The sequence below is a fragment of the Anoplopoma fimbria genome, chromosome 24, assembly GCF_027596085.1.
Source record: "Anoplopoma fimbria isolate UVic2021 breed Golden Eagle Sablefish chromosome 24, Afim_UVic_2022, whole genome shotgun sequence".
NCBI lineage: Eukaryota > Metazoa > Chordata > Actinopteri > Perciformes > Anoplopomatidae > Anoplopoma > Anoplopoma fimbria.
Window position 1 is genome coordinate 13,352,108 of NC_072472.1, and position 14,516 is coordinate 13,366,623.

General features: G+C 40.2%; 1 protein-coding gene across 1 annotated transcript in view; it reads right to left on the bottom strand.

Moving 5' to 3' along the window:
• The window catches only part of frem2a (FRAS1 related extracellular matrix 2a), a 51,271-nt gene that overhangs the window by 12,624 nt on the left and 24,131 nt on the right, over window positions 1-14,516 (bottom strand). The window contains exons 4-6 of the mRNA XM_054626082.1: window positions 12,364-12,594; window positions 8,489-8,614; window positions 6,973-7,224 (exon numbers count right to left, since the gene is read on the bottom strand). Of these exons, the coding sequence (XP_054482057.1) occupies window positions 6,973-7,224; window positions 8,489-8,614; window positions 12,364-12,594 (609 nt within the window). The remainder of the gene's footprint in view (window positions 1-6,972; window positions 7,225-8,488; window positions 8,615-12,363; window positions 12,595-14,516) is intronic.

Below are 14,516 nucleotides of genomic sequence, written 5' to 3' on the forward strand. Positions count from 1 at the left end.
TCAGTGCATATTTTGGCCCCACTGATTTGGCTTTTTTTGTTTTTTGTTAGTTGTCTCAAGTTGTTTTAAAACATAACTGATGCTTAATATTAAACTATTGATTGACTTTTTTACAAAACTCAAAAAGTTTGTATTAAACTCTGTTTAATGGCCTTCAACCTCATATGACCCACCTTTGTAGCAGGGTTCATGTGCATTTTCTTTATTTTATTTGTGGTTTAGTGTTTGTCTAGCTTGTCTCCTCTCCTTATGCATGCACCTGTGGTAACTGTCAGCAGCCATCCGCAGTCTTACATGATTCATTTGTAAAGCCACCTGCTGGACACAGAGGTCAAACAGCGACAGCCCATTAGTCTGAAGTTAAACTGCAGGGAAGCGCGACCTTTCAACCTTTCCTGGCCTCTTATCCCACCTCATTATTACCATTGTTCTGACGGAAACCACTGAGTACTTTCAACAATAAAATATGCATTTAGCACTGAAAAACAAGGCCTCTCTATGTGTGTGTGTTTGGTTTGTCTCTTTCTCTGAATGTGGTATAGTAAGACGGTGAGACAGAGAGAAAGCGGCCCCCCAGACTGCTCAAAGGCTTGTTTGAACTGGCACTGTTTCCTGAGGCAGCAAAGTGGAGGCAGTCCAATGTGTATTTGACAGCTTCATCTCTCACAAACTCCCACTGTCAAGTCCAAAAAAACTGACAGAATAAAAGTTCTCCCTTCTTCGTTTTAAGATGCCGCTCTCACTCGGCTCCTTTCTTATATTCTGGCATATAATCCAAAAATAGCACGCGTATTATCATTTTTTGTGTGTCATGATCAAATACTTCAGCAGTCCAGAGATAATTTTTTTTTCTGAATATTACTTTACTGATATATGAACTTTCATGTTTTATTTATATACTTTAACTGGGCCAGATAATAAAAGATAAGCATAGTGTATTTAACTAAGGGAATGAGAGAATGTATTGCAGTTACGTTTTGACTCTCAATTTAACACAATAAGTGACAGCCCAGGGCAAAAAAACTCAGGAAGTATCACCACATCAAGTGCAGTCTGTGTCCTCCTCGCTACATCTAAAGACCTAGTTCCTCAATGCATCTGTCTTTCTCGCTTACCTTTTCCTCCTACACACTAAGTTTCACCTAACATATGTAGTGCTGGTTTGTAATGCAAATAGAATTTGTGCATTTGCACAATAGCAGAATAAAAGGAATATTACAGATTGCGTAGGTGGAAAAACACATGGATTAAAACATCTAAGCAAATACTCTGGTGAAAAGCACGCGGGCCGGTAAGTGTGTTTTTTGGATAATTATTTTTGCAAAAATGCATTCTTCAACAATGGTTGAGGAAACATGTAGCATACCGTAAAGACTATGGAAGCAATCTGGCACACATTCCTTTTTATGAGGAGACTTCCGGACCAGTGCTAATATACATGTCTGCATTCACACATGTCTTGACTGCTCCCGGCGACGACAAATTCTTGACACCACAAGAGGGAGTGAGTGATGACTGATGAGTGAGAACTGCATCCTCTCTCCCCTCTGGGGCCACGCCTGTGGTTTAGCACTCTGAAGAGTGTGTGAGGGCTGGGGAAGGTGTCAAGCCAAATTGTGATAATTAGTATGTGTGGGTGTCCGTTGCCATTTGTGTTTAACTGTGCCTTTAAATACAGTTTACAGAGCATTCTCAGCTGCCCTCCAAAGAGGGCCCCTTCATTTGGAAGTAGGGGACTAAGCTCTTACAACATTGTCTGAAAACTTAACATGGTACATAAGATACTTTCTAATCTTTTAAACTCCCATTGGTGCTTGTGATTCAAATGCATACAGATAATAATATATGTTCTGCTATATGCATCATGTTTATTTTTTTCTAACTTTTCTCAAATTTGTGCTTTTAACTGTGAAATACTGGACAGTTTTATGGCTTCAAGCACGACAGGCAGTCCACAAACCAATGGGTGAAGTCATGTTGACTATGACCACTTCTTATATACAGTTCAGGCCTTTAAACAGTATTAGACATCACTAATGAGCTTGACTGATTTACATATGCAACCTGTCACGAGGACTTTGCAAGTAGGCACTGCTTAACGTTTAGAAGTTACAGTCCAAAAAAGTTGGGAACACATTGTGATGTGGTAATTCTGACAATGTTTTCATGCATGGGTATAATGTTTACATGCTTTGCTCCCTTTTATTTGGTTTAGCTATTTTGTAGCTGCCTTCTTCATAGACCTCTCAAAATCATTTGATAAGGTTGATCATAAAATCCTACTCCATATAACTACAGTCACTAGGTCTGAGTGAAGCCACGCTTATGTGGTTCCTTATAGAGATTACTCAAACTGTTGTTGCTGATGGTAGTCAATCATGCCGGCTTACTATTAGAAATTGGTTGCCACAGTTGTCTATCCTTGGCCCATTGCTGTATACATTATACATGAATAACATAATTATTCTAATCAATACCCATATTTTTTTGCTGATGATACAATCATATTTGGCCAAGGCTCCACTCCAGCCCAGGCCCTGAATTGTCTTAAGTCTGCCAATGATGCTTTGCACTTATCACCACTTAATCAGAGACGAGTTTTAAATGCTGAAAGACCAAGTGCATGATATTCTCCAACGACGCCAGTGACTATTGCTAAGTAATAAAAATAGTAGGAATTTGGCTTGACAAATGTATGTGTCATGTATCATAGTGCCTAACGCCCTTTAAATGGAATACACTGCAAACTGTCCTCAAATTAAAGTCCTACATTCCCCTTGGAGATTTCTAAGCTTTATTTTATGATGTTTTTTATGATTGTGAATATGAAGTGTTTTTAATCCCTGTTTATATTGTAGTGGTGTTCCTACAGTTTTGCTGATTGTATTCCTGTGAATGTTTCTCGTTCACAGGTCAACATTGGATCTTAATCTCAATGAGACTGCCTGTTTAAAATAAAGATTAAATACATTTTTAAAACAAGTTTCTGGTTTCACTTGCTTTTTGTCGACTATTTTCTTTCTATTTTTCAAGTAAATTTAGCAGGAGTCTTAATTAAGGAAGAAAAATGACTTTCTTATTGCTTGCTGCTTGTATGCTAATGGTAGATATGTGATGAAATATGGCATGTATGTATAATTAGCAGAATTAAAACAGATAGATTCACACAGAATAGCTCCTGTTAGAGGGATTTTCATTGCTGTGCCACGTTCCGAGCACGAAGCTCTTCCTGCAAGTACAAAGAGTCGCTATCTTAAATACCTATAATGCATATGCAAGCAGACTTTGCGATTGAAACGTTACACAGCAATAAAAATCCTTCTAACAGTATAGCTATTTGATGTATGGATCTGTCTGTTTAAATTCTGCAAGACATTTCTTTGATACAGCACCCATCCTGTCTTTTTTATCATTACGTTATGTATGTATTATATTTATCATTCATAAATAAAATAAACTCACAAACACACACATCAGCAGCAAGGGAATAATGTACAAACGAGCAAGAATCTAGCAATTCTGATGCTTGCTGAGTGTGGCCAACAGTAAGGACGACCTAATATTGAAATGAAGGACTGGGTCTCCAAGAAATACTCAGAGTTAATCTACAATTCTACAAACTCAGCTGTGGCCATATGCACTCAACTGAGAAAGTCTGAGTGTCCTCTCTCCTTGGCAGGGCACAAGGAGATGACAACACTCACTTTGAGTCAGAGTGTGCAGCCATGTGGAGTAAGCAACACTCAGGGAGACAGGTACTGTACAGTTTAATCTGATAAAGCACTAAATCTGGCAGACACCCCTGGGTCATTTTTTCCTGCTAAAGTGAGAAAAAAAGTGTGGGAGTGGAGAGAAAGAGAGAGAGAGAGAGAGAGAGAGAGAGAGAGAGAGAGAGAGTGGTGGTAGAGAAATAGATGGAAGGAGAACGGTGGACTGAACTTGACTTTGACCTGGGGGAAAGAAAAATGGGGCTAGAGAGAGAGCACTAGCAGTCACACTTGGAGTTTTACAAGTGCTTTTCTCGCCACTTGCCTTTGATGCAGAATTTGAGGTCTAACATTAACTCGGTGTACCCACAGACACACACACACACACACACACATCTACACACAAACACATATGCAGAGCAGACACAGGCAGCCATGTACAGAATTAAACACAGAGTGTCTAACTATTATTCTTATTCGTGAAGGAGGATGCAGTTTGACTGCCTGGGTGCAGGTATTAGAGCACTGTCAGACGGAGTATTATCCTCTGGGAGGCTAAAAATGACACATCATCTCTCACTGGGTTTGGGCTTTCACAAACACATTTTCCATTCCTTTGAACTCAGCACCTCGACTGAAGTCTTCTGACAATAAACTAACAATCAGACAGTGTGTCATGTTTCTTGTTAACTAGACCCAAGATGCCTCCCTGCACACACACACACACACACACACACACACACACACACACACACACACACACACACACACACACACACACACACACACACACACACACACACACACACACACACAAACATTCAATTTGGCACAATTGTATCCCTAAATGAGTTCTCAGTTGTAAGTCATCATTGTCTTATTCATCTTAGTCTGGAAATGGCATGACAAGTCTTCTCTGACACTATTATTTCTGATGAAAAACAATTTGTGACTAAATAAAAGGAAGACTGAGAGAAGTAAATAGTGAAAGAAGTCTTAAAAAAAGACTTTTTTTTAAAGATTAACAGTAACACTCCCTATCCACCGGATAGGATGGCATAATTAATGTGACATAAGATGGGAAATAAAACCCACTTGAAACCATTTCAGTAAATTTCCATCACCATGAAACTGAAACTAAGAACGTCATTCAACATAATATAGAAAAGAGCTTTATCCATTTATTTGGCGCTCTCCAGGTGCTGGATAGCTGACGGGATAGCTCACTGGAGATCCCTCCTGTGGCGCACAGTCCTGACGAATACAGACCCCACGCCAGGATGAATATGCATAGCAGGCTCAATAACAACAACAAAAGGCTACTGCTTAAAGACTAAATTTATTAGAGTACTCATAAAAATCAGCAGGGAGGTGCATTGAAACAGTATTGAAATAGCTGTTTGCAGCTTTCAGTTCTCAAGGGACACACCCTCTGTAATAGTAAGCTCATCTTTAGCCTAAATGTGTTTTTCATAGACTTAATATGCTTTTAATACGCTTTTAATTGAAGTAAAAGTAGTTCTGCCAGCTTGTTAAGTGCAATGCAGGCTACTTATCAACACAGCCACGAGTGGCATGTCTGTGCAGTACTGGATTGGATTCTAGTTACATAAACCATGAGCACTCCTGATTTTGATCAATGAAGGTAAAAGCATAGCAGACAATGGACTAGGTGTAACAAAGGTACAAATGGTAAAAAAGTGCAGTTATACACTTTGTGCAAGGCTACATACACCAGCTGAGCTATCTGAAGATCTTATTTTTCTATTGTTGCCTATTTTTTGCCTATTTTCCTTTGGCTTTGTGTTCTATGAAATAATTTTTATCAAAGATTCTAAATTCTAAATTTAGAGCCTTAATATGGCAGCAAACGACCATCTGTAGAGATATAGGGGAGAAATGGCGTCCTGAGCAGAGAATCAAGTAACCCTCCCTCTGTGTGTGTTTTAATTCAAGCTTCTCTGTGCACTGTTACAGTTTTAGCACTGTAAGCAGCATTAGCACTGTTAGCTCTAGCCGCTGGCTTACCCTTGGCCATGTTGAGAGCCGTGTGGAGACAATCCCTAAATCATAGATATTCTCTGAATTTGTAATTTAGCACATTTAAGGTTTAATGATTGACATTAACATGCATGACATCGGCTTGGCCTCTTTTATATGAACCTTTTTTTATTTCGCACAACAGATATGATAAATTATAAGTAAAATTCCTAACTAACAAGTTAAGAGAGGGCTCAACTAGGACAAAAAGTTTATACCTGAAGAGCATGTAGCCAGTGAAAACAAATCATTTAAAACCGGCTGGACTAGATTTCAGTCAATTGGATCGTATTCCTTTGTTGATATGTTTTCCTCATAACTCATCTTTAAGTATTTAAGTTTAATAGGATTTTTTTTTAGATTGCTGGAATTTTACCTAAATCTATTATATCAGTACTCCCTCGTGTAGATAAAAGGAGTATGACTTTTACGGTAACAATCTATAGCATGGCATTTAAAAAAATAAAACTTGAGCAGAGACATTCAATCTTTCTAAGTCTATAAAGTAAATCAATGCAGAATAGTGAGATGGTGATGAGAACGCCTGTCGATTGGAATAAGTATTTCCCAGCAGGCTTGTCCCTACCCAGATAAATCCTCTAAGCATTTCTCTGCCTGTCAGAAGATGTAATCTACTTTGTCCAAACAATGTTGTAACAGTGTGAAAGCAGACCAGGGAAATGTCTTCATAATGGAGTCCCACTGGACTTCCGTGTGAGTCTCGACTTTAATTAAAAATTGTCTGAATGACAGCGAAACAGGATTTTGATTCCATGTGTCTGCTGTCGGTGAAGAGTCTATGCCAGGGTGTTTCCAACATGCCTCAACAGCCAGTAAGTCTGTTAACAAGCCTAATTGAGTGAACTTCTGTGACTTGAAGTCTCTGATGACAATTTACCAGAACGTCTAAGAATATGGATGCCCAGACTCTGTGATTACATGCATCTGTATGTGTCAGATTCATGCCCATCTATATATGTATGCATAACCTTAAAGCCCTGCACATATGCACACCAAGCAGAAATACATTTAATATGCTCAGCGTGTCTTTGGAGCCAAAATACCATTTGCAAATTCACCACAACCTCTCATCCATGTGATTTGGATACATCATATTCAAATGGCAGTGTTTAACCAGAGACATTTCTTACTACAACGTTATTGTTAATTGCACAGAAAGATCTCTGGAAATAGAAACTTGGGAGACAGCACCAGCGTGCCTTACCATCATCCATGTCTTCCAGGATATTGACTTTGCTGGTGGGGTAGTGCATTCCCAGACGCCCCCCGACAGGCAGTGACAGAGTGACGTTGAAGCTCTCGTCTCCCTCGTACAGAGAGTCGTCGATGATCACAACACGACAGTGCTTCTCCCTCTCACCCTTGTCGAAGCGAAGGACGCTGACATGCTCCTCCGGACGGGAGATGTAGTCCGAGTAAGACAGAACGGTTGTCGGAATCGTCCCTGAGGCAGAACCTTCAGAGGGACCAGCAAAAGGAGAGAAGGGAAGAAATTGAAGGACATTTAAAAATGACATATTTTAAAAATGTAAAAGGCATCAGAAAACTTGAGCCCTTGGTACATATAGCAGCTTTTTAGACTGCATTGCTTATCCTATGAATACTGAGTACAGGTACAGCTTCAGGTACATCCATTTTCATATAAAGGATCCACTGCATTTTAACTAGTTATTATCATATACAAAAACATATTACACTGAATGTTATGTGTAAAGTAGTGTAATGAAGTTTATTGAATTAAGAGGGGTCAACAATCAACCATGAATAATGTTATAAGATAGATTTTCCGTTTTAGTTTCATAACATTCAGGCTGTAGCCATTACAGCTTGTGAAGGGTTGACCTTTAGTTGCAGCAAGAATGTCCGTCAGTGAATTTACTTTAATACAATAGAAACAGATCAACCCCACAGGTTTTCTTAAAATGAAACCATTTTGAGATTTGACAACGGTGCCTTGATTAGGATAATTAGCGTGGGCATTATCCTTCATTTCTCTAAAGGTATTTCATTAGGAGAACGTCAGACATCACCAGCTAAAACTTTGTTACTAAAAGTAATTTGAATTCTCACAAAGAGAGTGGTACTCTTTTGGAGGTTGAATGGAAGCCTGTTATTAGTTTGAATAAACAACAGTAAAACTTGGAAAAAGCAGCGGCTAACAGCTAGTTTACATACAGTTCTTCTGGGCTTATGCTGCAACTTTCTATTTGTGAGAATACAAATGTAAGGTAAACTCTTCCAGTGTGTTGGCTGTGTTTTAAACACCTTTCATTGAAACTGTCGTATAGGAAAAGAGCGACAGGTGTTCCTGACACTCCACCATACAAAAGGGTTTATTATCATCACATTAAAATAATATGGAGACGAAATTTAATGGCACATTTCCGATGCAAATGTAAACAAGATTGTAACTACTGCTATCATTCTGAAATTGACTGACGTTTTTTTTTACTGTGAGCAGATATTACTCTTGCCTGTGTTACGATTTTTAGGATTATGTATAGTAATCTGTGTAGCATAAAATACGATCAATAATGTTTCATCTAGACATTAAACACTTTCAATCTCTATGTTAATAATGGATGTGTGATCAATAAATATCTATTGAGCCTTAAATACGACATTCACCATCATGATCAGTCTGATCAGAAAGTTGGCAGGCAAGCGAGGTTCACTGAGGTTAACAGGGTTAGATGAGGTGGAAAAAGACTAGTCTATACCCTGCTGAGTGTAGCAGACCACCATGAGCTCCTGGCTGATGTCTCCACTGCGGTGCACCGGGATGAAAAGCTCGCCAACATCTTCCTCCACGGTGTGGATCTGCTCAGGGAAGAACACAGTCGACTCTGTTTGGAGAAGAAAAGAGAACGAGAAGAGGGAGTCAGAGGAGAAAAAAAGGGCAATGATATGTATAACAATCAGCCAAAATTCACAGTACATTAGGCCATCAATGACGGATACAGGCTTTTGTTCTGGCTCTGCATTAGTGAGCTGGAGCTGACATTTTTTTATTCACATCTATTGAAGTGGTAGTCCTGCGGTGTGCTTATTCATATTCAAAAATAACTCACCATCACAGTTTTCGGTTTGATGCAACCAGAGGTACTCTTCAAAGAGACCCCTCTGGAAGTTTTTCTTACTGCCTGGTGTGTCACAGACAATTACACATGCAAGCCTCTCAGTTCATCGCACAGAGGGGAATCAGCTGGGAGTTTTGACACATCGACTCCTCTATACACAAAGGGGTCAGCCCCTGCTTTATTCTTTTTCTCTCATTCTCCACTCCTCTCTCCATCTCTGAGAGGAGTTTGTGATTGAGAGAGAGACTTAGGGCCAGTGAAAGCATCATCTATCAAAGCCAAGAACTTACTGGCATTATAGAAACAATAAATGCTGGAACTTTTTTTCCACAGACACACAGGGACCAATAAAAAAACGAGCAGAGAAGACTGAGCTTCAGATCGTCCCAGATCTTCTTGTGACTTTATTCCCCCTCCACGTTTCTCTGTGAGTGAATGAATGATGGGAGCTCCAATACACTTTGCTGGTTTGCTTGTATAGCACAAACTTGCATTAAAATGTCACAGGGCTGGAGTGTGAGTAATCAGCGAAAAAACAGATTTGTATGTTTGGTTCAACACCAAGCATAGAAAGAGATCAACACCTGAGATGACTCTTTGGGATGAAGTCATCAGCATAAGACAATCTCAAGCACCGCAGGAAACCAAAAATGTATCTTCTCTTACGGTAACTCTCCTTAAATCGTTCTCTCTCCTCTCAATCTTCTCGCCTCTCCTTTATTTCTCCTTTCTATCGTTGCCCACAATCTGTCACTCCCCAGGGGGGTACAGGGACGCATAGCAGGGGATTAGGGTCCACTGCTTACCAATCACACACACACACACACACACACACACACACACACACACACACACACACACACACACACACACACACACACACACACACACACACACACACCGCTTTACCCTGATTTTCTTCTCCCTCCACACACTGCACACCTCCTCTCCTCACAGTTCTTTCACATTACAACACACAATTCGCTCTTCTAGCGACTAAATCCAGCATAGTATTAGAAAAGCAAAATTTCAGCGAAGTGGGTCAAGTTTATCTCCGTGTGGAAGACAAACAGCCAGTCTGAAACATTCATGCGGTGAAAAAGAAACACGCTTTTACAGAGGTTGTTAAAGTAGTAAACATTTGCACCTGATCTTGCTATTTCCTTGTTTTTTATTTCTACGCCTAGAACTTCTCCATTATTGATAAATTCATGAATATTCTATGGATGCAGTGATTTTTTCTTTGTTTCTATTGTCTGATTATTGTTTGTATTTGTTTTGTGCCACAAGTTTTTTTTAAACTGTGTATGCCCGTAAGCTAAATGCCTAAAATGTAACTGTAAATTTAACACAAAACAGCCTCTAGAGAGCTACGGTTGATAGCACTATGTAACTAAACACTGCACAACACCATGACACTGTTCAAGGCAGCAGCAAACTCGCAAAATGCAGTCCCTCATTAAATGTGTCCTATATTAGTCAAGACATTGTACATCCTAACTGAGACAAAGCTCTCATAATTACACAAGGATGTGCTTGGCTACAGCTGGCCTTGCGGTCTCAGACCAAAAAAAATTTCAAGGAAGAAAACAGTTCTTCATCATTTAGTGGAATGACCTTGATGTAAAATGCAGTGGAGCACCAGCTCTACTGATATATGGCGACTCGGCTATATAGAGGAAGCAAGAAAGATATGTAGTACGATGCTGGCATTGCTTGCAGCAAACAGTCAAACAGCAGGCTGCCACCTTCATCTTCAGTCAGCACTGTACATGGATTATATATGAAGAAAGTCCCAAAGTTTTGCAGGAGGAAGGCTAGGCTATCACACCCTTTTATTAAATACATTTTCTGTCTGCTGCAGCACTGGAAGTGGGTGCACCACAGGCAACCACACCACACGACAAGCCCACTCATCGTTATTAATCAAAGTGGCAACAGGCGAATACAGAAGGGTGGTGAAGGGTACGCATTGGTGCAACTAAAACAAAAAGAAAACAGTAAAAAAAAAAAGCTTTTGCCTTTGTGCAGACAAACACACACTGTCTGTGCTGTCAGAACGAACTCAGCTTGTTAAGTTCTCCTTAATTTTGGAGCCCTTTTGGTTAAAGATCAGTGATCCTCTCGCCTCCCCTAAAGCCATTAGCCTAGCTGACATATCCTCTGGGGGGGGGGATCTCGAGCTAACCAGAATACCAAACAAGCCAGTTTTCATCATTAGAGAAAGAAGTTGGAGTACAGCTAACGCCACAGGCATAGCTAGAGCTTCGCTGGCCCATTAGAGAACAGAGTGGCACATCTCTGTCACATTAGACAATCCCGGGAGATGACAGAAAACAAACCAGCCCCTGCCTTCCACACACAACATAATTAACCCACAGGGGAGGATAGATTGAGGAGGGTGAATGTGAAAGGGAGAGAGAGAGAGAGATAACGACATAGTGAAAGTGAGGGAACGAGAAGACGAATGAGAGAGAGGGAGAATGATGACAGCAGCTGTTGTGCGACAATATAATGGAAGCTTCAGTGTTTCCATCTTTGTTGCACATCTATAATTACTGAAAAGTTGCACTGAGGAGAGGCATACAAAAAAAACTGACTGTAAAAGCTTCAGAAGAGTAAATTTTACTTTGATGGAGCAGAGTAGCCAGTTTGTCACACTACCCAAAAAATCCATTAGCATTTCAGTTCGCAGGCAAAGACACAAAGAGTGAGAATGGCAGATTACAAACAAATAAATAAGCTCTAATCATACTGCTTATGTGTATCATTGTGTTTTAGGAATAAGCATTCTACTCAGTATTTCCATTGAGAGCAAAACGACAGCATAATCATCATCACTACAACAATCCCCACTGGTTGTCAAGTCATGTGTCTCCTCATTCCCTGTGGGGAGATTTGACATGACTATATCTACAGCAGACAGTGTTTATGTTGACAATTCTTCATTCTCTGTGTGCCAAGTTGACTGATGCTTCACACAACAAATGTGATTTACGGTAAAGGGTTGTGTATTTTTCATTGCTTTGTAACAAGAATGCTTGAGTGGCGGTTGGGATTTTGTGTGGTGTGAATAATAACTGTCCGAAACTTCACTGTGTCTGTTGTATTGGCCTGTTCAGATGCATAAGGCAAACACCTCCGCTTTGGGTATTCTATGAACTTGTATTTTCAATCCTCCATATCGTCATTAAGGCAGTTCCAGTTTTATTCTAAATTTCACTAAGGGATAGAACAAGGAATAGGGATACTAAACTGAACCCCATGAAACAACTGGGCATCTCTTTCATAGAGGGATGTTGCCAACACCTAATATTCTGCATCTGTATTCAATAGCTAGAAAGTGTTACTGCCAGGATAGAAAAACCTCAAAGAGTATTCAAACTAAATGTGCAAAATTAATGAAAACATTTCAGCTTTTACAGCCTATTGTGATTGAAATGAGGAGCCTCCATCATATTTAATACTCTAAGCCTAAAAGTGTGTGTGCTGAGTGCTGGATATAAAGGACTGACCGTCACTAGGATCCAGGATCTCAACTGTTGCTGTGGTGGGGAACTCCATCACCCCCATCACCGGCTCCGATAGCAAAATCTGGAAGGTCTCCGCTTGCTCATACTTCCCGTCAGTCAATATCCGAACCCGCCACGTGGCTCTGGTCTGTCCCGGGTTGAACTGGACCTGCCTCTGGGACTTTCCCTTGAAATCCTCATCCTTCTTGGCACTACCATCCTGGGTGCCAATGCCTAAAGGAAAGAGAAAGTGATTGGCGTAAAAAGAAGAAGGAAAATAGAGGAGGTCAGATGAGTATAAAAATAAGACAGACAGGAAGAAGTAAAGACAAAACAAAGAAAGCAACCATTACAGGGTGACAGGCGGGAGAGAGAAACAGATGAAAAACAGATTAGATATTCACACCCTTTAACTGTGTTCAGAGACTGGTGTGAAAAAAGAGCGTGCTATTTTTCTATACTGATCACTTACAGAGCCTCAGGAATGTGTGAAATGAATTTGTGACTGAAGCGTTTAAATAAGCATCTTCCACCTTGCTGAGATGGATTAGCTACTGCAATCTTTTCCCGAGGGTTAGGCATTCATGCAAGGGTGTGTGTGTGTGTGTGTGTGTGTGTGTGTGTGTGTGTGTGTGTGTGTGTGTGTGTGTGTGTGTGTGTGTGTGTGTGTGTGTGTGTGTGTGTGTCTCCTTTTCTCTTCAAATGTCTCTTATTTCATTTATAATAGGGTTTTCATGTGAATCCATCTAACAATACATCTAACATGCATGCTCATCAATATACCTTCTTCAAAGTAGCACAGCTTACTACTACTACTAGGTTTCACATCAAATGCACATCAAGGAAACCAAGGTGGCATAAGCCATACAATTATGTATTACATTTGGAAATATGCTGTTCATATTCCTTCGTCTACATTCAAAGAGCCTCATGAGAACAAGGTGAGTGGAGCTATGCCAGGTTGATGCATGCGCCTGTAAATAAAAAAAGATCTGTTTTCCTTTTTCAGACACAAAGAAAAAAGAAAATGACAAACACATGCAGAATAGGCTGGTTACATTCGATCATACACACAGCAAGATCCATGCTGTGAGCATTGTATGCTAAATTTAAGCTGAGAATAATCACACACACACAGGGGTACACACTTTTACACAGTCAGACTAATTCATGTTACTATAACTGTGAGGACTCCCAGTGATTATATGCATTCACAAACCCCCAAACACAATTATGGAAAAATGGGACTGAGAGCCTCAAGATTGTTATGAATGGTTTGTGGTGTTAAGCCTTGCATTTCTGGGTTCATCTTTTGTTATGCCAAGGGCAACTGACTGAATATACTCCATAGGAAACGCTACTGATGCTGCTATTGCTCACTGCTGTTGCACTTATGCACCATAACAAATCTACTCCTCTTGGGGTTATTGGAAGTTTTTCACTGATTCACTGGTTCACTTCCTGGGTGCTCCTCCTGTATCAGCTTGTGCAGCAAAAACGGTAGTTCTGCCACTAACAACGAAGACCTCTAAATACAAAGGCAATTACAGATGACTCAACAAAGTGTCCTTATAACAGATGATTATTATCTATCCTATCTTTCTCATCTTTGTATCTTGAAGATCCGTTGCCCCACATCAAATACACACAAACACACAAACACAGCAAAACCTGCCTGTAAAAGAGAAGCAGCATTGATCTTAAAAGGGTGGAGCCTCAGTGAGCCACCTTTGCTGGACTCCCCGAAGGGGAGAGACAAGCACTGCCTAAGGTCACACTGGGGTTCCTTCTCAGTAGGTGGAGATATACCCACAGGAGGGCTTTTGATCTTTATGGTGCTGTTCCTCAGAGCTACAGTCCCGTTTGTTGTTTCTCACTAACACATTCACAAGGAGTTGCTCACAAACACAAACAATTTCTGTTTATATCTGCAAACTTTGCTTTCTCTTGTTCTGCATTGAGTTTGTTTCACTTTTGAAAGCTAAATACTGTGATAAGCTTAGTTTGGCTGAATGTGAATTCTACAATTCATTATAAAAAATATGATTGCAGGGACCTTCATGCTCATTTTACGATAAAGGGCATTTCACATCAATGCAGCTGAGGTGGAGATCAATTGAAAAGGGGTTCAGTGGGGCAACACTTTCTTTTCTCTC